Source organism: Cottoperca gobio, chromosome 15 (genome assembly GCF_900634415.1).
Source record: "Cottoperca gobio chromosome 15, fCotGob3.1, whole genome shotgun sequence".
NCBI lineage: Eukaryota > Metazoa > Chordata > Actinopteri > Perciformes > Bovichtidae > Cottoperca > Cottoperca gobio.
This window is the reverse complement of record NC_041369.1, coordinates 18,433,427-18,458,184: the sequence shown is the minus strand read 5'-3', so window position 1 is coordinate 18,458,184 and position 24,758 is coordinate 18,433,427. Positions and strand designations below refer to the sequence as shown.

Sequence of the window (24,758 nt, the reverse complement as noted above, 5' to 3'; positions counted from 1 at the left end):
AATATAAGGAGAGTAAAAAGGAAGGAAGAAAGGAGTGATGGAATGGATGATGGTAGGAAGGGGAAGAGAAAAGGGAAGGAAATAAGAAAGGAAGGAACCGAGGGAGGAACGAAGAAAGGGAGCGAACTAACTAATTTTCACGTTGTCGCTTCTGCTCCGTGTGCGTCTGAGGCTGCTGCGCCGCGCGAGGGTGGTTAGTAAACAGAGTCTCGCTCAGGCTGGTGTTCACCCTCATCACACGCGACCACATTCTTCAACACGGTGAGATTTAACGTTACCGGGCAGTCCGTCCCGCGCCAGAAACGCAGCGCTTTCCCCCAAACAAACAACAGACAAGCACCCAGCGGGGCATCACAGGCACCGAGACCGCCGAAGGTGGAGGCGAAAGACGCGTGCAGCACCTACCGTACATACCAAACGAGGACCATGGAGAGCGCAAGCAACAGCTCGGACGCGATTCACCGGAGCCAGATCCCCATGCTTTACAACAGCAGCTTCTGTGGGAACTTGACTGGCGACAACAACACCGGGACCTTCGCGGAGGCGCGATGCGACGGGGACCGCAGCCAGGGCGACGACACCAACCCGGTTATCATTGCGATTGTTATCACCGCTCTCTACTCCATAGTGTGCGTGGTGGGGCTAGTTGGAAACGTGCTGGTCATGTATATCATCGTCAGGTAAGACAGTAAAGTTCTTACAAAAACACTGATGTGCGTGGATGTGTTTTCTCAGCTGTGTTGCGCATAATCAGGCCTTTTTTCATATTTTAAAACAGATCGTTCACCAACATGACTGTAAGTGAGAAAGGACTCTACGGCAACCTGTTGCTGTATTAACCATATTGTAAATAAAGGTGTAAGCGTGTGTGTGTGATTGTGTTAATGAGGCCATGTGAGACCATGTGAATGCGCTGTCGACATTGCTGCCAGCTCAACTGCCGTTAGTGCGTAAAATATCTCCAACCTCACAGCAAGTTTCCCCAGCGCGCAAAAAGCGAGCGGGATGGATGGGTAAGACTTTTACACACACACAAAAAAAACAATATATCATAACAACAGAGGAATTATACATGTTGTATGTACAGACACAGCACACACTTGCTCTCTCTTTCATCCACAATACCAAAATAAAGAAATCGCTCTGATGTGACAAGCTCCTGCATATCATGGAGCACTAAACACAAACATTATGCATGCAGCATACGTCCAGTCAGATGCTGCTGTCTTCATATGCACTGTGGCAGTGTCCTCTGTTTCCTTGTACATGGCTGAGCTTAAACTTGCATGTAAATTAGATGAGAGGCCTTAAAACAAGCAGCACAACTGGTGTGCTGAAAGTCAGCCCAACGTGTGGCTTTAGACCCAACTCCAGCATTACTGGTTTTAAACAACGAGTATATTGGTGAGTATAACTTGGTCTCTTACACTTATCATTACAACTTAGACTACATGTTCCAAATTGTCTCCGCCTGCTTCCACTTCTTAAATCTAGGCCACTGTAATGCTGAATGTCTTCGCTCAGTGTCGACATCTCATTAACTGATATTTAAAACATCTTTCAAACAAATGTCATACTAATGAGATGTTGAGCTTTTATCCTCTTTAATAACCTGTCACAAGAAGTAAGAGATAATATTACATGGTGAGTGATGCACACTGGCCACTTGGTCTTTTCTTTCTTCTGGCCTCACTACATTAACTTCTCTTTATTACTTAGAGAAACCAGTTGGCTAAGGACCCTTGCAGGGAGAAAACAACTCAGTATTAGTACGGTCTATAAATTTAAATGTCAATTAACAGTTGAAGAACTAACTTGGAATATAAATACACTTTTGTGTTAACTTAAGTCAGATCGAAAACTGTAGCTTCACAGGTAGCGCCTTTAATTACACATGAAGGTTTGACATTTATGTTGGTTAAATGCTCCCCAGCTGATGCTTCTGTCCGGTAATAAAAGTCAGTACATAGTTGAAGCAGTTGGAGGAGGAGAATTGGAATCAAACAGGTGAGAGATAAACTGGACAGTGGAAGGAAGCTTGTGCGGAGAAAGATAGATGGTGAGCAATCAGAAAGCTGAGGAGGATGGGGGATAAAGGTGAGAGTGATCTACCTTTGTTCGTCGGTCTGATAGAATCACTGAGGAGTGACCGAGTGGAATATTGCTCAGCTGAACTTGTCAGCTGCTTAAATGGCTTTGAAATTGAAACAACACCACTTCATTAGACACATTAGAGTATTAAAAGAAGAGGAGACGTCTTTACTTTTGATTGAATTCTCTATCACTGCTGTAATATATTATCATTACCTTGTTAAGCATATATTTCTTCTCACTCCTCCAGTATGTCGAGGGCAGATGCAGCATCAAGTTAATGCTCATTTGCCAGAGTGCACACATCATCCCTTTCAGTCTGAGAGCTTCTCCAAATAGTTTTGCTAAAATATGCACACGCACACATCTATACCGGATGTTTTTCTACCCCAAATTACTTGCGCCAGAGCTGCTTAATGGGCCACGGATGGAAAGAGAACTAGAAGTAAAAGCCCTGTCATTTTAAAGAAATTTCACATCAAGTAAAAGGTATATTGCTTGTGTTAAAATGTATTCAGATAAAAGTAAAAAGTAGGTCTTTTGAAATCCAGAGCAAACTTTACTGTGTTAGATTTGTATAAGACAGGGTATATGATGATGTTATATGATAGGACATAAATTAAACGCTTTTAGGCTACAAAATGAAGTGTGTTAACGTGTCAAAGTATACAAACTACTGGGACAACATCACGCAGCACCACAGAGCCCTAATGTCCAAATCTGCAATACATTCTTTCTCTGTAGACGGACATTTGCAGCCTGTGCATACACCTGATTATAAATATACAACCACCGTCCTCTGTGTAGCCTCACTGGAATGAACCAGAAGTGACGACAAAGTTCAAAAAGATTTTAATTAAACAAAAAGAACCCACAATAAATAGAAAAGGACACCACAATGTTGTTTTTTGGAACACGAGAGAAGTACAACTGAACAAATAAGAAATGTTAGTTAACTTTCATAAACTAAAAACACACAGTGAAGTGTAAGTTGACAACATCGGGTGGAAGCCCGCAACGCCTTTAAGCATACCCTGATTTATTGTGTATTTTACTCTAAATGAGACCATAATTTACTAAATCAACATCATGCTGCATTGAAGAAGACTTGAAACTAGTGATTAAGAACATAAACTCATTAGGAACATGTTTACTGACATGAGAAAATCAAGTGAGAAGCATGGTCATTTTCTCATTGACTTCTATACAATCGGACTAGTGGAGTCGCCCCCCGCTGGTCATTACAAAGAATGCAGGTGTAAGGCAAACTACCTCTTTTCGGACCCGGTGGTTGGAGCCTTAGTTATGCACCAGCCTCATTTTAAGGACAGGATCTATGTCTGCGGCTGTCTGGGTGGTTACGAGAGTGTTTATGATGTACGAGTTGGTGTACAAGCTGGCATTATGTATTCCAAAGTAGTTTATCTACAAAGCTGATGATAGATGTGAAGGCCATTACTTGAGCTTTAGCTCTCTCATCCTTGACTGTTTTGTGGGAACAGATTTAGGACAGAATGCCCTGCCTTTCCTCGACGGTAATCAAATAGTACTGACTCAACCGGCAGTGTGTGTGTGTGTGTGTGTGTGTGTGTGTCTGTGTGTGTGTGCTCAATCGTGAGTGTGTTTGTGAATGAGAAAAGTTTTGTGGATTTCAATTGAATGAGACTTTAATGGAATTAGGAGGAAGGTAAATGATGTGCTTCATTCCTCTGAAAACCACAATCCATCACAACTATTAACATTCATCAACCTTCGTCTTGCTCTCTTGTTTTCTGTCTGTCTTTGAGTTCTTTTCTTTTTTATCTTTGTCGGCAGATCAAGAGTGAACAACCATTTAGCTAATGACACACAACAGATATTTACTGTTAAATGGAAATGTAGTCCACAACTCTTCTCCACTTTACAGTGATGGCCTTGAATGCGTTTTCTTTGCTAGATTACACAGAGACAGCGGTGGATGAGAGACGTTTTCCCTCTCACTGTCTGAGCACTGATAACCTTAAAGCCATAAAACATTTCTCCCTCTCTCTTTATCTCGCTGTCCCTTCGCTGTCTGTCTATCGCACGTCTGTTCGCTCCACACCTACATCCGCAAACTTCTTGTGAGCAAACAAACACGACCAGAGATCTGCACGCTCAAACGGAAAAATCAATTGGGGTTGAGCAGCAAACCGCTGAGTTCCTCGAGGAATATGCTGCCAGCGCAGAGTGCTTCCTGTTACCATGGAAACACAGGGAGGCGTTTTGAGCATGATGAGTGCAAAATGACTCCACCACCTCTCCAAACCCCTGCCTCCGTCCAACATCAAGCTGCATGAGTACGCACGCAACATCTCTATAAGATTGGAACATCTGCCCCACTGACCAGAATGCAGTAAACGTCTGTAGCAGCACAACAAACGTGACCGTGTATAACTCTATTACTTCTTCAAAAATGTCCTCACGACTCTCCTCAGATTCATTTCTAAACATCTGTGTCCCTGCTCTTCATGAGAGTTTGAGAACCAGTCACATGACAGATGATGTTATGATGAAAGTAAACACAATCTGCTTCACAAAGACACGTAGATGCTCGCTAATGTTTCTCTGTAGTGGGAGACAAATAGTCTCATGCTGAGTTTCAAACAACTAACCTGCAGTCTTTTGATTATGCTCGGCAAGACATCTTAAAACCTCTTTTATGCATTGAAAGGGTTTTGGTTGCTGTAAGTGTTTCTCCCGTTCATACCAGCCACTTCCTAAAGCAATTCCAATGCAAATAATGGGGAGACTACATCATTTTGTGCATAAATTACTTCTAAAGTGCAGCTGAAGTTAACAGTCGGAGTTAGAAAATCAGTCTTTCTTTGCTGTATCAATTTCCTTTCAGCCACTTCTCAGTCCAGAGAAGCACAAAGAGGGAAACGCACAGTGAAGACACTGTAACTTTGGAAGATAGCCACTTGATTTCTCCAACTCAGTCTGCAGAAGCCTCTTACTAACTTCAGCTGAACTTCACGATGCATTTTTACACAGAACAGACAGCAGATTTAGTTGCTTTAGTTTTTCTTTAGAGGTACTTTCCACACTAATTATCAACTGCAATAACAGTAAGTGTGGGATTAAAGAGAATGGCTTCCTCTTCATTAACACACATTAGTCACTGGGTATTTCTTTTACAAAGACAAAGGGAAAGAATTCAACCCTTTGGGGTCACTGACTTCATTTTAAAGGCACTCTTTGATGACACAGGCTTGTCACAGATCCTGGTTGCTTGATGTGTGGATTCATGAAGATCATCATGCATGATAATGAGTTCTGCTCATGCGACTCATCCAGTTTATGGATGTCTTTCAGGTATACACAGAAGAGCTGTGACGGCAGAACCTCCTTCCAACGTCTGTCTTTCATAGTCGAATTCCTTTGTGTGCGTTTGTGCGTAGTGCACAGTACTTGGCACCTCCTTCCATAACCTCTTCACAAGCTGTAAACATCTGAGTCTGCTGTACACTGCTGAACATACGATGTCCAATGATAAGTGGACAGCTTGATAATTGCCGCTCGTCTGTGGATTCATGCTGCAATTACTTTGTCTGCTTTAGAGTCCTGACGAAGAAGAAGAAGAAATGTATTCAGGGTTTAACCTCTGCCACCGGCAACAATACAACTATCAGCTGCTACTGAAGATACAAGTGCGTTTACCAAAAAGCTGCCTGAATTTCAATGATCTTTATTATTATCAGTGCGGAAGAGTTTGACAGCACTTAGTGAGACTCGGAGAGAAGGGAATTCTGCATGCTGAGTCAAACTTCTTGTTAGGAAGACATTTATGAGTAGACAGTGCAGAGAGGTAATTAGGCTGTCCCTTCCTGTGTGTGTGTTTGTGTGAGTAATGAGCTTCTTAACACCACTGGACGCTGCTGGAGAATTAGAGCGCTGTCGGTCGGGACTCTACAGGAGGTGTTCCGTTGAACTCGGGAAAAGGACAATAAGAGCGAAAGACAAGGAAAGAGAAGATCGCTCGTTCGCGACCAGGTACACAATGTTGTAAAACATTCATAATTAGACATACCTTTACTGTGACGCAAGACTGAAGAGATCTAAATAAAAAAGTTATTTATTCTATGAATGTAGTCCGTGTTCTGCAGGGAGGAAGAGAGACAGAATAAAGGAACAATGAGGAACTGAAGAGGAGGGAACAAAAGACAGATTCTTTGATGGGAGCTCTCGGCTCTTTTGTCCGTCTTTCAATTACAAAGTGACTCACTCATTTACCCCAAATCTGCTCTTTATACTCTCTGACGTGTGCGATTAAACATGTCTTTATTCATCAAGGCTGGCATTTCAAAGCACCGCAGGGTATTGTAGATCTGTTCTAAGAAATCAATTTGACTATGTTGTTACACCCACCCTACTTGTAACTTCCTGAAGACTGGCGTACCATTGCAAAGTGCCATAGATGAGCAAACTAAACAAAGCAAAGAGGTCAACAGATGACCTCACCTGATGGAAAAGTTGTGGAATATGGATTTAAGACCAGGGACAAGTGCACAGAGAGACCCTTTGTAGAAGATCTCCAGTACATTAACAATAGTGTTCCTAAGCAACGAGCTGATAAACTCATCTTGCGGTCTCCGATTCCATTACCAGCATCACAGAGGGGTTTGGTCTAAATTGTTTCTCTAGTTTTTTTAAAATCATATTTCCAGTGATGGAAAACCATTACAGGAGTGAAACAGCATGCAAAGAAGGGGGTAGCGATGTGAACCCCCCCCCCCCCCCTGAGAGGAACACAATGCCACAGTCGTTGAATACATGTGGGTTGTTTCTTTTATGTCTTGTTTGTGAAATATATTATGCATCAGTACTGGAAACCAAAGAAGCTGAAGGTTTATTAGACTCTTGTATTGAAGGAGAACAGATGATAAAACACCGTCACATTTATCCTAAACATCTAAATGCCTATCTAAAGATGGATCCCCTCGATGGCTCCTCTAATCCCAGTCCACACATTCTTAGTAAGTCAGTCAGAGATAGCATCGATAGTAGGATTTAGAGCAAAGGCCTCTGTCTTCACCTCCTGCCTACTCTCAGGAGCCAGACCTGTCAACGTAACCTTGTCTCCTTTGCAACACTTGACCAGCCTCCTTCTTATCCTGCAGCTGTGCCTTGTCAGGTCCGGGGAGATAACTAGGATGAGTTATAGATTGTTGTGCAACAACAACCTGCCCTGAGAATGGCTTAGAAGAGCTTTGCATTTGACCTAAAGACTATTTGGATATCTTCAGCCATAAGAAATAATGTATGACAACCTTTAATATAGCCTTCTTTGGGTCAGATATCGGAAATATATATATATATGAAATCGCGAGCAGCTTCTTTTCACTGGTGCGGAGGCTCATTCTCCAACCTCCCCCTCCACTCAGGCATCCTCACCAACCTGTAGCCTCCCACTGCATGTACTGACAAGTGTGGTTAATGTAGCCAAGCCAGAAACACCATATAGAGTCATTGGTACACACTTACTGCGTGCTGAAAGATGAACCTTTTGGTACATAGATGCTTTACTTCTGCAGTGGATGAAAGGAATACAAGTGGAATAATAATAATAATAATAATGAAATGTAGTAAATAAATCTGTGTTAGTTCTTGTTTGTGTGTGTGCATGCAGTTTGACTATATAGATTACATGCATATATGTATGAGTCTGTGTGTAACTCTTGACAACAATGTGTATTGATGTCTTTATGAATGCATCACTTTGATCCTCTGAGTCCGTTCGTCTCCGTCTGACAGCCTGAAACTCGCTCAGCCAAGCTGTTCGTCTCTCTCTTTGACGTACAGCTACATTTACTATTTATTTGGAGGCTTGTGTGTGTTCACACGTCTGCTTCTTGGTGTGCATGCGAGTCACAGTTGAGGAAATGTGCTGCGTTGACCAGGCACCTTCAGTTTATTCCAGCAGATATACTGACACTGATACACACAGTTGTCACACACATGGATGCACACAGTTATGCAAAACACACTCCTCTGTTCTTTTTGTCCGTCTGTAAAATAGCAGCAGTGCTCAGTTACGCTGAGCTCACACACACACACACACACACACACACACACACACACACACACACACACACACACATACGTGCTTGTCTTTGTGATACAGTGCTCAATCATTAAATACTGTCTTTTTCCCTTCCTGACACCCTAAAAAACACTTTTCAAACCGAAGGATTGAGGGTAATAACGTTTTTATCACCCATTGAGAGTTTCAATGACAACACACAGTTTGTGTAATGAAGAAAATGTGACAGTGTTTAATGAGGAGGCCGGCTCAGACGTGGAAGTGCTGCTTGATGACTGAAAAGCCATTAATCTCTCTATGTTTGTGTTGAATCATTTCCCTAAAAACGGGATTCCAGACTGATGAGAAGCCATTACCAGTCACTCAACATGCTGCCGCAGATATCCCAGTTCTATTCCACCCCAATGCTTCATGGTGTGCTTTTATTCTTTGCTTTCTTTATTTATCTTCATTCCTTTTATCAGCATAACTTTTAATAAGAAAAATCCATGTCTAAGAGCCTTTTATAAAAGTGCTATATCTCAATAGGACCACTAACAATGTGTGTGTAGGGACATTTACCAACATTAACGCTGCATTGGGATCTGTAGCCACTTCATCATATTCCCAGCAGCACCTGTCTAATGACTTCAATTTAGGATTTTCAAGAGAGTTAAAAACAATAATTCAGCTTTACCCATAAGGGAAATCTGGTTTGCAGACATTAACACTAATAAAGCAATGTATCCACCTTCATGTAGACAGAAGATAGAAGTCATTCATTGTCTCTAATGGCGAACGCCTGGTAATCCTGGTTTTACTGCTCTTTGGTGGCCCAAGGCCGGGGACATAGTCCTGAAAATAAATACAGATTTGGATTTTCACAGCTACATCAATCTGAGGATCTTCTCTACACCCAAGGCTGCATTCACACCACATCGGGCCATGCAGCAAAACCGCCAGTCCTCCCAATCATCTGAATGAGCGTAGTGCATTTAGCCTGCGGCGGTGGGAACCCTGTCATAAGGAAGTACACAGACGTTAAACGTTGTGCGTTGTGACACTCACTGCCTCGCAGCCTCATCGCCGCAACACACGATTTATTATGAATGCAGCCTAATGCATCAAAAAACTTAATAAACGTAATGTCTGACCTGAACGTCTTCACGTTCTGTGTGGCTCTGAAGCTCCTTCTACAATAAGTGTTTAACTGTCAAGAGAAGTATTTTATTACATCAAGTGTCAAATAAAACATAAAGTACTTTAGTTTAAATGATGTGCCCTGTACGTCATGTACCTTTTTACACACATTAAATTAAACTTGAATGATTCTCTTGAGAGCCATATTTAAAGGAATACTAATTGAAAACTAATGGTGCATGTTTCTAACCTCGTCTGTCTGTCTGTCTGTCTGTCTGTCTGTCGTCTGTCTGTCTGTCTGTCTGTCTGTCTGTCTGAGTATTACAGCCTCACAGACTCACTTGTGTGGCATAGACTCTTAACTCTTGTTAAAAAAAGATATATGACAGTTGCTACTACTGCTACCCCTCATGTATGTATTATAATTACACATAATTATACATTAGGGGGGAGCGATATGACAATATAAACATTGAGACAATATAAACTTGCCAACCGTCTTGACATTTTGCCCTACTGTTTATATCTCGGGGACTATCCCTTTAATATCTCTGGGAGGACATGACAATCAATGGGATGAAGTACCTTTTCAATTAAAATCAGGATCATTATCCTGATATTATCTTGATATGTAATTCCCCATATCATGATTAAGAATTGTATTCATATCGCACACTCCTCACATAAATACTACATACATGCAGTAAACGCAAATCTGAGAAACACATGCCCAGCAGTCAGACATGCAGACAGCCCGTGCTCCCTAATCCATTACGCTCCCCACAGCGTGCATGGACAGTGTTATTGGTCGGGGCCAGAGGCGTACAGATGTCTGTTCACATGAGCAGCTCTGTTTCTGCAACCAGGCCTTAATGGTTTATCTGCACCCAGCAGCAGCCCATGAATTATACAGGGCTACGGATACACCACAGCCAACATTGCAGAGTAATGATAAATTATGTTTATCTTGCTGTGTAACAAAAGCCATGAAAATTAATCAGCTTCTGCTCCAAACTGTTGACCACAAGTGTGTGGGTTTCATTTTGACATTTGTTGAAATATGGTGACAAGACTGTTGATCCACTCCAGGCTTGTTCCAAATATAGAAACACAAAGCTCCCACTGGTGTTTATCGGCTCGCTTTAAATGTCCAGGCAAGTTATTAATCTCTTATTATCTGTTGGCGTTCATAAATCATCAATTTGACACGTTAAACACGGCGCCTTGCAACAAAACCCAGAGGAAATGTTTATTTAAAACCAAATAACAATGAGCAGGTCACGAGCTAGAAGCTGTGTTTTCTATCTCACTTGACGCACATTAATCGCCTCAGCTCGTATTTTTCCTAATCTTTTGTTTAATTAGTCCTTAACTAAAGCAAACTGAGTCTCTAAAGATCCTATTTAAGGGCTGTGGCACCTGAATTATAGAAGAGTAGAGGTAATACTCAGACAGAATCAAGCTGGTGCGAGTAAAGAAACTTCTGAGCTGAGACAAAACATCCAAATGTTGGAGCAAACCCACAACACACACATGCCACGTGTATGTTCTTGCTGCTGCCTAATGAAATGAGCTTTTTTATTTTTTTAAATGTTCTATTGCTGTTATTTTAATCACGTCTCCACTTCTGCCTGGTCACTGTTGTTGCCATGGTGAAGCACGAGTTATGAACCTATTACCATTGGCACAACAGGCTCAATGCGGCGTCCCACGTGTGTCCGCGTCAGTCAGTGCTTCTGTGATCGGACTCGAGGCTCGGACATTATTACCGCTCGAGCAGCGCTGAAATATCTCAGCAACTATTTTTGTACAGACATTCAGACAGACAATACTTTTAAATAACTGTTGTGTGGATTGCTCTAATTCCCTTAAATCTAATTGCCATTGAAATTTACATTCTGATAAACATCACGAGGGCCGAAAACCGGAAATAAATTCTCATTCACGAGAATAATGAGCCACTAAACAGCTGCTTCTGGGGCTCATAAGAATGCCAGGCTAGAGGTTTCTGTTATTTTACTTTCAATAACGTGTCTAACAGCGTACGTGAGAATATTTGGGGCCTTTACTCAGAGTAAAGTATTTTATCTTAATTATAATTTAGCCAAAATGGCCACATTATGCTCTGTTGGTGGACATTAAAACAAGCAATGATGAACTCCCCTACTCTGTATGTAAAAGTATTCAAATGAGGACGTTCACAAGGTTTTAATGATACAACTGTGTATCTGTTAATGTGTCAGATCATTTGGATATTTGAATAATGCATCAGCCTGTGAGATCACGCTGAAGTGTCTCTCTCTTTTCACGTGGAGCACTTGTGACTTTGTAAAATCAGAATCGCCTCAGGGATAATTTACCGTCAGTTTTTTTCCTCATTTAAGGAGAAATAAAGGCGTCTCAATCCTCCAGGTGGGAACCACAGCCAGTGGCTTGATTGAAGATGGAAGATATAAATAAAACATGATTTTTCTGAAAGGACTTGCTTCGGGTGATTTTAAGGTCCATTACGTCACATTTATCTGCCGCCTCTGGGGTTCAGTGGTCCAGGAAAACACCGAGTCAAGCTAGATTAGAGGCAGATTGAGCAATTTCTGTTGTCAAGTGTTGTTTCCACACGGAAGCAGCGTAATGAAGATTTACTCTTTGCAGATGGTTACTTCTGTCTGGTCTCTCTGTCACGTGACAGGCTGAATATTGGCTGTAAACATTTTTTAATTGTGGTCCGTTTACTGAAATATAATAAGTATGTTCTTATCTTCTGTTTATGTGGAACGAACAGTTTCATTTTCTTCTTGAAACCCTCCGTGGGAGATATGCATCCTCTTTATGAATGATGCTTATCAAATGATTGCGGCTGGCATGGAAACATAGAAGTAGTATCGTCTTACATTTCCTCAGTTCGATGTTGCCAATTTTGATGAAATACCTGCTGGTAGGTAACTTCCTTCCCTTCACCTGGCCCTTAGAAACGATAATGAGCAACAACAAATATGATTGAAATGTCACCTGACATAATGATAATGATAATGAGGAAACATTTTTAATAAACGTATCTACCAACATTGTTTTCCATGTTTCGTTGTTTATGTTTAGACTCTCACAGCTCTTATTTAAAAAAGATAGTTTGAAGTGAGGATGTACGAGGTTCTTATCCATAGTCAGTGTATTACCCACAATAGATGACGGTCGGCATGACCGAAGTTAGAAACAATTTGTGTATTGCTGGAAAAATCAGCTGTATTAAAATACTACTATTTAATGCTATTTTTAATGCTATTTTTAATGCTATTTACTATTTCTATTCTGCTATTATACTATTTAATGCTATTACTATTTATTCTGCTATTTAATACTATTTTTATTCTGCTATTTAATACTATTTTTAATGCTATTTTTAATGCTATTTACTATTTTTATTCTGCTATTTAATGCTATTTTTATTCTGCTATTTAATACTATTTTTAATGCTATTTTTAATGCTATTTACTATTTTTATTCTGCTATTTACTATTTTTATTCTGCTATTTTTAATGCTATTTCACGTTTACATAAACATTGTGATTATTGTGCTGTAAATGCTCTGTATAATTCTGTACTCATTTTTATGTTTTTTTATTATTGTACATTTAGAAATACATCAGGTTTGAGAAATCTAAATGATAAAGACGCCAAAGAAAATGTGTCATATTAAATAATTAGAGCATGCTGACAATAAATGGGTGATCAGTGTGACAAAACCTCAAGGGTGAAGAATGTATTAAAGCTGAAAACTCATTAATAAAACATCTCATTCAGTTCATTTAGACGAGATGAGGCGATTCAAATATGGACGTGCATAAACCTCAGACACACAACACACAGGAGAAACACAAACCGTAATCTGCAGCCATGTTAACAACACTCTCAAAGTCAATAAGGGGATGTTGGAAATGAGCACCGGCTCCAGCTCTGCTCGGCGTAGTGTAGCAGCTCTTACTGTACCTCCAGGCGTCTCGTCGGTCCCCGCTCAAATAAAGCCTGAAGCTGTCAGTGTTAAAGTTAATCATAATGTAATGAACTAACTGTCATCTCTGGTTGTTAAGAGGATTTGGGATTATTGAGGAGAGTGCTGCAACAAAACAGAAGTAAATTACCTCACAGGTGTAAAGCACAGCTGGGGTTTAATAAAGCGAAGGCGACGGAGTGTAATGTATCATTGTCACTTTATTAATTCAATAAAATGATGGCTGGGCTGTGTATAAGAAGTGTTTACAAGGCATAGTGCAGCAACAATACAATCACTGTTGTGCCTTGGAAATTAAATTAAAGGAATAGTTAGACATTTTGGGCGTGCACACAGTCTACAGTTTAGTGCCGTCGCTCTCTGTGGAGCTCTTTAATAGCTTGAGGGCATTTTGACCTCATTGGAGGATCCACCAGTGGAAATCCTTCTCGCGTTTTAACCTTATGAAAAACAAAAGCAGCTTGAGTTAAATGTCGTACTTCACTCGGACGTGTCAAACATTCAGGTGTGGTGTCGAACTGCAGGCTTTTCACTCCGTTTCAACCCAACAATACAGATTTACTACATTTCTCTGGATTATGGTTCCTGTTTGTTACATTTCTGATTTGGTCTACAGGCTGTGGCGTACAAGATAAGATCCTTTTAGATCTTTTTGACGAGATCCAGCTTCACCCTTGCAGCGCTGCAAAGTGGACCGCAAAACACTAAACATACATTTCTTTGCTGACAAGAGTTGTAAACAGTCGAGCCATTTCCATCCTTCCTCCTGCTTCCTATAAACACCGCACCATCCTCTGCACTCTTTGAACTACGTCTCTTCTTTGCACAATGTTCCACCGTAATGATTGAAAGGAGGTTTTTGTGATATATATAAAAAGGGACCGTCTCTGAAACCCTTTAATCGCCTTTCATTAAGACTGTAACTAAGAGCAACTGCAGACCGAGCAGCAGGTTAAGTAGAGGTTGGACATGTTTGTCCTTTCAGTCGATATTGTGAAAACTGGATTCAACCCTTTATTCCCGTTTATTTAAACTTATAAAACTTCAAGGAGTCTGGGGATTTACTCATGTTGACAGCTTCTTTTTAGGGTCATTATAACTGATTAAAATGGAAGTTTGCTATTATAAGATGAGCTGGTAGGTAGTGCGAGGGGCCGGAGTTATAAACAAAACATCCCGAGATGCTCTGCCCGGCTCATAATGGACCTTCTGCTGATATACCTCGAGTATTGTTATTCCTGTTCAAATCGCTCCATGGAAGAGTGCCTGAATACTTGTCAGACATGCTCTGACTGTAGATCTCTCCTGACACTGGGCTGATTATTCCCAGGGTGAGAACTAAGACATACGCGGAGGCTGCATTTAGCGTCTATGGTCCTCGCCTCTGGAATTGCCTGGCAGAAGAGCTGACGGCAGCACAATCTGTTAACAAATCTTTTTACCTCCTAACCCTAACCCTTTCACTATGCTATGTTCATTGTATTGTTGTATTTTGTATTGTGTTGTTTAATGGGGAAAGAATTTCGGCTGTGAATTCAAATTCTGCAAATGCTCTAAAGGCTCAATGATTGAGGCTCTCTGTGCACAAACAAACACATTTAAATAATTTCTTGGCACTCTACTCGTGTCCTTGTTGTGCCGTCTTCTTTATGCATGTCTCCAAAGGTTACATCTTTATAATGGATCATTGCCACAAATGTTGTAAGTGCTGTTCCATTAAGTAACGCTGTACTTGTGTTTACAAATAAGATGATTTATTAGTATTTGCAGAGCTGTGCGTATTATTGGCGGTGTGTTGGAGGTTAAGTCGGAGAGGCGGCCTTCACCTACAACACCGTGGTCGTAATGAACATTTTAAAAAGACTTGTTTTGACTCTGTGCCATAACACATACGTACATAACTTAATAGTAACACTATATATGCAATGTAATTGTACTTTTCACAATGCATTTATTCAGTGTTCCTTACATCCACTGAAAGATTGACAGCAACAATATCAAAATCCCATTTAATGAGCCGCACAGAACAACTGCACATGATGCAGTCACACGTCTGTCTGAGCAGGAGGGGATGTTTTACGTGTCTGTGCAGAGGGGCCCGTTGTCTCATAATCAATCCATGGTTTGTGTGCAGATACACTAAAATGAAAACCGCCACCAACATCTACATCTTCAACCTCGCTCTGGCCGACGCCTTGGTCACCAGCACGCTACCATTCCAGAGCGTCAACTACCTGATGGGGACCTGGCCGTTTGGAGACATTCTGTGCAAGATAGTGATGTCCATCGACTACTACAACATGTTCACTTCTATCTTCACGCTCACCACCATGAGCATTGACCGCTACGTCGCTGTGTGCCACCCAGTCAAAGCGCTAGACTTCAGGACACCGCGTAACGCCAAGATTGTCAACGTCTGCAACTGGATCCTGTCCTCGGCCATCGGGCTGCCTGTAATGTTCTTGGCCTCCACTGCCGTCACTAGTAAGCACGTGCACACACACGAGCACCATTGTTCTCTACACTGCGGGAGGAATTGTGTTTATGCATTAAAGACCTCTAAACATCCAGTATGTGATGCATGAGTAGACATACTGTATATCCGTTATGACACCCACAAGAAATAGATGAAATTAGCTCTCGTTGAAATTTCCCAAAAGCTAATCACAACATATTTATGGCACAATTTATGACATCGCTGGTTTCTTTCTTAGTCCTTGGTAGACGATTAGTTCAACAAGGTCTTGCAAAGAAATACAAGCAGACAACAGGAAGAAAACACTTTCAACTCAGTTCTGCATTTCAGCTTTAAAGAGCAATTATGAAGGCCTACTGCAGCAGGCTCTATAAATACAAGGACACAACTCCTCGCTATGCCTGCCTGGGGATTCATACATTTCTGCATAGTTATGAGGCTACCTGCAAAGTCAGGCCTCTCTGACGGTGTCTCTGTGTAATTGCAGAGGTAATGGAGAAGAAAATTGCCTCTGAACTAGATGAAGTGTGTTTGGATGAAAGAGGCTAATGAGAGATTTATTGACTTTGCACCGTGCTTAAATATGTTGTTACTTAAGCACCACAAAACATAGTTTTCAGACATGACATGGCTATTTTTATGCCTTTTTTGGACAGTAGAGAGATGTTTTGCTTCATGGTCAAAGCATTAACCTCCAGGGTAACCAGGGGACAATACTCAGTTGTAATTGAAATGACCAGAAAAAGAAAGATATATATATATATATATATATATATATATATATATATATATATACACACATGTGTGTCTCCTTACCCTGCACAGCCTCCAGCGATGTTGACTGCAAGATGATATTCCCCCATCCCTCGTGGTATTGGGACACTCTGCTGAAGATCTGCGTGTTCATCTTTGCCTTCATCATGCCCGTCCTCATCATCACCGTCTGCTACGGCCTCATGATCCTCCGGCTGAAGAGTGTGCGCATGCTGTCGGGCTCCAAGGTTAAGAACAATCTGTTTTTCTTTTACATCATGAGCCAAAATTTGTGCATTTAGTGAGCAGTTTGTACATTTCGTGCCGAAGGCTTTTAATTAGATGCAAATGGGAGTTTTAGAGCTTGGGTCCATCTACTACATTTACCCGATAACTAATTGATTTTATCTTACAGAAGAATGAAGCCTAGAACAAGTCTGCACAGAGCTTGCATGCAAATACGATGCACTCTCAAGAGAAAGTAATTAGAGAAAACAACTTAAGCCTGAGGTTGTGGCTCACTTTTAATTCATTGCAGTAGAAGACAGATGAAATTACACAACAACAGCAATTTTGAGAAAAGGTTCCAAACGCTGGCTGCAAAACATCTGTACAGTCTAATGATGATGTATTCACAGTAGAAGCAAATGGGAAATCAAAGTGGTAGATATGATTTGTTCCTACTCTAAACTCTTCAACCACCGGTGCACTTTTCAAAACCACTTTTATTCATTCATTCCTTTGTGCTTTTTCTTTTTCCTCTCTCTTTTTGATCCTCTCCCCTTCACCACTCTTCTCATTCATCCCCTACTTTCCTCTGTCCTTCCTCCATCATTATCTCTACTACCTGGTCTTTTCTCCTGCTTTCACTTTGTGTCCTTCTTCCTCTTTTTTTTCTCCATCACTCCTCTTGTACTCCCACTTATCCCCTCAACACAAAACCACACACACACACACACACACACACACACACACACACACACACACACACACACACACACACAGGAGAAGGACAGGAACCTGCGTCGGATTACCCGCATGGTCCTGGTGGTGGTCGCTGTCTTCATTGTATGCTGGACGCCTATCCACATCTTCATCATCATCACAGCTCTGATCAATATCCCCAACTCCACGCTGCAGAGTATCACCTGGCACTTCTGCATCGCCCTGGGCTACACCAACAGGTACGCACCTCGCATTAGCCTTAGACAAATATTGTAACCATTAGTCATAGAAATGCAGGCAAGTGGAGATAAATCATTAAAGCCTGGTAGAGAACAGGATGCTCATTATAAGCTAAATACGTGTTTTATAGATATGAGCAAACAGCATTGACCGTTTAATATTGAACCTTTGTTGGTACTACATGGTTTTATACAATGACGATGAATTCCCCCCCCCCCCCCCTGTGTCAGACTGCATACAATGATGTTGGTGAGTTTTCTAGTGTTGAACTGTGTTTTTGTCCCCTGCAGTAGTCTGAACCCAGTTCTTTACGGCTACCTGGATGAGAACTTCAAGCGTTGTTTCCGTGAGTTCTGCACCCCAAGTCCCTCGGTGTTGGAGATGCAGAACTCGTCCCGGACTGGATTAACTAGCCGCAAGCTCCCACAGCGCGAACACAACAGTGCCAACACTGGAGAAAGGTCCAATCAACAGGTAGACAATGTCTGTGTGTATACATACCAGCGCATGTATCTGGGAATGAATAGTGCAACACTTTGGGAATTACGCTTATTTGTTTTTGTGAGAAGATCGATACTACTCTTGTGTCTCTCCTAGCTTAGCATAAGACTTGTTGTCACCATGAAGCTGCCAGGTAACCAGCAGGGACTGCACAGAAGTTACTTACTTACTTAGTCTGGCACATAAAACCACAAACTGTTTTTTTGTGAGCTGGCAGGCAGACTTCTTTTACATTCGGACAGAGCAAAGCTAGTTGTTTCCCCGTCAGCTCAGTCTATATGCTATATGCAAAATGGCCGTACAAACATGTGAGTGGTATCTTCAATTGAGACTTCTGGCTGTGAACAGACATTGATGTCAGGGTACATAAATATACTGTATACAACATACATACATACTTTCTCTTCTTTGAACTCCTCTCTGCAGGTATGACTAGCCTTGGAGGGGTCGTCGGTGGACTCTCACTGTTGTGGCGGCGTTGCCAACGACGATCTCAACTCAGAGGTCACGCAGGTCACCACAGGGCTCTGACCACACAAACACATATGACACGTACATACAAACAAGGACATGACAGAGACTCGATAGCACGGACCCTTTTCGGCGATGCGTTCTAAGCTTCACTGCAGCGCTGCATCAGGTCAGACCATTTACCTGCCGAGCAGCCTAACTCTTACTGCATGGCTGTGCAAGGCTATTTCTCTGTTATCATTACAGTACTCCCCCTTACTCACGAAGCTGTTGCACTAAATCATGCATCAACGCTATTGCAACCTTTAATTCTCATTATTATTATTATTACTGACAGCGTAAACAAAGACCAGATCTATAAAAGTCACTCCCACGAGAAGCGTGTGGGATGTTCTTTTGTTCTGTATGGTCCAGACAAAGCTGCCTCATTGATCTAATTCATCTAGGTTGTAAAAAAAAGAATCAACTAATTATCTTGTTTGCGGAATCGCAAATGACTTCCCTCCAATCTCTCACGTTGTTTTCTCTTTGAATTGTTTGCACGTGTGAGAGGACAGGGTGAGATGTCAGGAAATGTGGATTCATGGAGGTCACTGGACGGTAAAAGATCTTATCTGATTTTGGACTTGTGCTACCGAATGCTCTGTGGCTCTCTCGCCACATGAACACGTCACCAGACAGGAGGTGTTGTGGGAAATGGACTGCATTTATATAGCGCTTTTCCAATCTTTGGGACCAGAGTCAGAGGCTACCATACAAGGTGCCACCTGCTCCTCTGTAGTGATAAACATTCACACACACCATTGGCCGTGTCATCGGGCAGTAATTTGGGGTTCAGTGTTATGCCCAAAGACACTTGTTGGCCCGCAGGGGCCGGGGATCGAACCGCCGTCCGACTGGTGGACGACCGCTCTACTTCCTGAGCCACAGCCGCCACGTTATTCAACTGTGCTTTTCATCCATTCTGTATGGATTCCACCCACCTAACCCTTTGCTGTAGTTAATGCCCAGTCTTATATTGCCTGACTTATCATTAGGTAGACATACAGTACAGCTCTCTCTGCTGAACTAGACACACTTCTGAATGTACAGAAGGAAACGCTGCTGTCTTCTGGATCCTTGTGCTGAACTGTGGATGCTCTAAGCCAGCAAAGACGATGCATCTGCCTGTTTGCACAGCCCACGGAGCGTGCATATAGTTCGAACATATGGTACTGCCAGTGTATGATTAACTACAGCCATTACACCAGGTATGGGTTGTAATGGAGTCACCTCTCATCTGAACAAGTAAACTAGTGAGCCAAGCAGGATTGTACATCTGTTGTAATCTTTAGCATTGCTTGTGCTTACGTGTTGTGCTGTATGCTATACTTGCCTGTTGCCTGGACAGTAGCTTTACTCGTTTTTCTGTGTACCAGTATTTTTTAACGATCTGTAAAGATGAACATGATTGTATTAAAGTAATCTCCCATGTAAAAAAAAAAACTAAGTATTCTGTAGCTTTTTTATAAATATGATATCATGAGATTATGAGAGTTATTGTGCTTCTAAATATAACTTTTGTCATATTGAATCTGCCTTGTTAACTGAAGAGATGTATGTCCATCAGAAAAACAATGTGTGTAAAACTTGTTAAATTTGAAAATGTATGAAGAGTTTTACTTTATAGACGGTATACAAGAGGACGTCTCGCTGTACATACAGGTAGTTATATTTGGTATCGCTGCTTTCAGTGAATTTCGAAGAATTTCGTAGACTGTTATTATTTTTAGTCTCTCAGGCCACCAGCTGTCACGACAGAAAACATGTGGTCAAATTGTTAAAGATTGACATTTTTTACAAAAACAGCAGCTGAGTTTGGGCCGTCGAGTGTCTCCTGCTGTATTTCCAGAGTTTGTTGTGCGACAAAATGTAAAAAAAAAGATTTTTCTTTTATTTCATGGATCAGTGAGCATGCAGCAGACACATTAAACAAGTGAAGAGAGAGTGTTTTCATCTCACAGAGCTAACATTAGCATAATTAGCTAGCTAACTACAGCAGATAAGTGAAATGTAAAAACAACATTACGCCTACATCTGTTTGAAATCGAGCACGAGCTTGACAGGTGTAGCAACAGTAACTAATCATGAGCAAATTGCTATTTATTCATCATGAGATGAAGAAAATGAACATACGTGTTCTGGAACAAAAACACATTTGGCATTAAGACACATTTTGCAACACAGAATAAACTCTTAAAAGGTCCATTTAAATCAAATGTATCTGATGCTGTCCATGATCTGTACACACTCCACCATTAAACTCTTTTCTTTAATCATTTGCTTGACTTGTATTCTAGTCTTGAAATGCCATTTCTTGTAATCTAATGTACAGATGATAATATCTTCATGGACATGTAAAACAATACATATGATTTTACTGTTGATCAGTGCATTGTCTATGGAATAAATGTAATTCTGAATCTCACTGAATGCCTTTTTTCTTGCATCTGAATAAAGTATCATCTGCATTGTTGTGCGTTCTTTCTTCATCTACAAGTACAAGTGCATCTTCCAGCTTTTCTTCTCTGCACACTCAGAGATGAGAAGTAAAAATAACAAACAATAAAAATGAATGATGAGGATATCATCCCACAATATACACCGTAGGGTAGAAATACAGCAGGTCCGTTTGAGGCTGGAGCTTATTCCCCCATCAATCACTTGTTACCTCCTAGAAGTAGAATTTACCCTCAAATGATGGTTGTAATGTTAAGAATCAGTGTGTGTGTGTGTGTGTGTGTGTGTGTGTGTGTGTGTGTGTGTGTGTGTGTGTGTGACGTTGACTTGCCTTTGCAGTAAAAGCGCAGGTGTAACCAATTACATACCGGCTCAACTTCAGTTTAACTGTCGCAGTATGGAATAACCAAAGAAAACTCAAGTGGAATTCTGTAAGATTCAATTGTGTAAATTCAAAAAGGAATATTTATAATCATTCATATTTCTTTCTGCACAATGCTTGGTGGAATAGGAGGTAATATACTGTATAATAATGAGCAATTCTGCATTTCATTCTAGAAACTGTTATGCCGTTTAATGTTTCAACACTTGTATATGAAAGTGAGTCTGCCATATCTTATTCCTCTCTGCTCTAAGTATTAAAACAAGTATTGTAATTATTATTTATTATTATTAGGCCCAGCAGCGTGTCATTGTCCGCTGCTCCTCTCTGCCCCCTCACTCTGCAAGTGGCCACTCCCTTGACATATGGTGCGACGCATTACCCGGTGTCGAGGGGAAAAGAGAGAGCGCATGAAACAGACTAAAAATGTTATCAACCCAGACTACCTGCGCGGTCACCGTGGATGTGTGCATGAGATGCTTCCACTGTGTGTGTGTGTGTGTGTGTGTATGTGTGTGTGTGTGTGAGAGAGAGACAAAACGTCACGAGAAGAGCGTGAGGGCGTTATCGGCAGAATGTCTGCGTCATGCCTTTCACTCTGCTCTGTTGTGTGTGCGGCTGTTGGGAAACCAGGCATTATGTTATTGGAGTTGGCACCATGATTATTCCTGTCAAAGCGATTAGTATCAAGTGGCTTTGAATGCACCCTCTTCCTGCAGAGACGGTGCTCTCATTCAGACGTGATGTTGTGAGCGTGCCCTTTGTCTGAAAGGAAAGCCAATCAGCCAAACATAAATTGAATAACCTCATGTTTCGAAGCATTTGTAATTAGCAGAAGATAAAATAACATTTTATATATTTGAAATAATCCTACAGAAATGCGATACTGCGGTTCATTTCTTTCTACTGTATGGAACTATAGCATGCCGTTTGAGGAACGGCTGACAATCTATGCAAATGTCCCCATTCTGTTAATATTTTCTTTACATCAGACACATTTGATGGGGTTAATCATCTCATTACGATGCATGTAAACACAGTTATTCTGCACATGTTTACTACCTATATATATATTTATAATGTGATATATATAAATGTGATTCCTCTTCAATTGAGAAAGTCCCGCAGTGCTCCGTACCTTGTGGCTCAACAAGGTTCATACTGTACATTTCTGTTTCGCTCTGAAGGCAAAGGCCAGAGTCTGGTTTTATCTTTGCCACTGCTTGTGGATGATTTGCACAGGCTGATCGAAGCATGTGACCAATGGAAGAAATAATGAGTTTTTAACAGCAAATAGACCTAAAGCCTTTATGAAACAGATGAATTACTAACTGGCTGCCACCATCTGAAAGAGAGGAACATTGCTTTTTGCTGGTGTGCTTCACGGCACGTCGAGAGGATGAGAAGTTGGCGCTGTAGAGACCATCTCAGGTGTGGTGGGGAAATTAAAGTCACGGATTGTCCAGAGAAAAATAGACAGGAAGTAAGCCAGAAAAATAAACCATGCAAGTTGGTTGTGTTGATGTACCAGTAAGATAATGACCACCGAGTCCTGTGAAGCTGCCATCCACCTCATTACTTTGTCCGCCAATGAACCAGCCACTCAGCAAACACTGACAGCTGACCAATGAGCCGCCTCGGTTTGTCCGTCGACTAACCAGCCGTCGCTGTAACAAGCCTACAGGGTGTCGTTTGTTTTAACTTCTTCTCCCTGACACCTGGTGCTTGAGAATGGGACTCCATCTTAGGCAGTTGGTTTAAATCACTGGAAGTATCGCTGACTCCATTTTTTTTTACTAGGCTATCACTCAGCAGGACCTGTGGGGCACAGGAGCCATCCAGTCAGGCAATACTCCAATCCATCCACCTGATTTCATTACCCTTTCCTCCTGCTAGTGCTTTGCAGTTCCTCGTTCTGCAGAAAGCTATCGGCTATCAACATTTTATTATTATGCCCCTGTGACTATTATTTTAACATAGATGTAGCTCCCCCAAAATGAAATAAAACTACATATCTGGCAGAGTGTAAAAACAAAAGAGTAAAGGAAAAGAAATGACATCTATACTCGTCTGTCTCACACATACATGCACATAGAGGACACACACACACAAGCGATCCTTCAACGTACTACATAAGGGCCAGAGCATCTTCAGACTTTGGAGCAGTTGCACGCTTGAGTACCTTTCTAAAGAGCTCTTAATAAAGTGCATTATAAAGAGAAGCTATGATATAATACCATCTACCAAGACCACACTCTTCAGCACTCTTCCAGTGTTGTGCTTCACGGTTCTGTATAGTGGAGCTGAACTGATATCCAAAAGAGATTTTGGTCGACTCCCCGCCTGACTTTCTGTTGCTGCCGTTGCACAGGTTGGACCCAGCGGACCGTACAGCCCCCAGTGCCACAGTAAACACACAGAAACCTGAGCTCCACGTGAGGATTATAAGACAGCAGTGATATTAAAACCGGCTCTCAGAGTTTCTGCAGTCTGGTGTAATGAACTGACTGACTTACACAGGAGTAAAGAAATACACAGTAAATATATGAACACTATAAGAGAGAGATATAGCTGTAGAATTCAATACACAATATAAATAATACATTAGAACTCTCTAAAACAATTAATATGACAAACTACTACAACTAAAATGCAAACAGGTAATAAATCATTGTTGTTTTAATGATGGTTTTGATGAATGTGTTACCCAGTAGAAGAGGTGAAGAGATGCTTTTTTATCTGTTTCATGTTAAGCTGATTTGCGGTGCACTGACTAACCCTTCCTACTTATTTAGGCTTCCAGGAAATGGAACCCAGAACATGTTTCTGTAATGTTTGAATAAAATCCACTTAAAACACTATATGGTTTTGTTCAGCAATGTCTCCACAGTGTCCACTAGTGCTCCGAGGCAATGTGAAATATTGAGGTACGGACTGCTACAGACTGAAGTGAAATCTGCTAATGATGATCACGACCAAACACACACACATGGAGTTGATGGCAAAGGAGTAACATAATGTAACAGGATGTATTAAGAGCACATCCCATTCTTGCCCCCTTATACCTCAGGCCTCTTCCTTCAAGTAGATGTCAGAGGTCTAATGACATATAATGTTATCTTTATTCTCATTCTGATGCAAATCCAACATCCATTCCCACCACAGTGTCCATGTCTTTGACCTCACTCCCAGCGGCTTCTGCCAGAATTGT

General features: G+C 41.3%; 1 protein-coding gene across 1 annotated transcript; it reads left to right on the top strand.

Moving 5' to 3' along the window:
* oprm1 (opioid receptor, mu 1) lies at window positions 1-21,176 on the top strand. Its single transcript, XM_029450345.1, has 6 exons — window positions 1-680; window positions 15,415-15,764; window positions 16,582-16,757; window positions 17,515-17,693; window positions 17,985-18,168; window positions 18,622-21,176. The coding sequence occupies exons 1-6, from the start codon at window positions 427-429 to the stop codon at window positions 18,625-18,627; spliced, it is 1,149 nt and encodes a 382-aa protein (XP_029306205.1). The 5' UTR covers window positions 1-426; the 3' UTR covers window positions 18,628-21,176.
* The last annotated feature ends 3,582 nt before the right edge of the window (window positions 21,177-24,758 follow it).

What these genes read in the sequence shown, in the direction of transcription:
- oprm1 (XM_029450345.1), top strand. Translation starts at nt 427, where the DNA reads ATGGAGAGCGCAAGCAACAGCTCGGACGCGATTCACCGGAGCCAGATC. An exon ending in GTCATGTATATCATCGTCAG is followed by an intron (nt 681 to 15,414) that starts GTAAGACAGTAA and finishes GTTTGTGTGCAG; the next exon opens with ATACACTAAAATGAAAACCG. An exon ending in GCATGCTGTCGGGCTCCAAG is followed by an intron (nt 16,758 to 17,514) that starts GTTAAGAACAAT and finishes ACACACACACAG; the next exon opens with GAGAAGGACAGGAACCTGCG.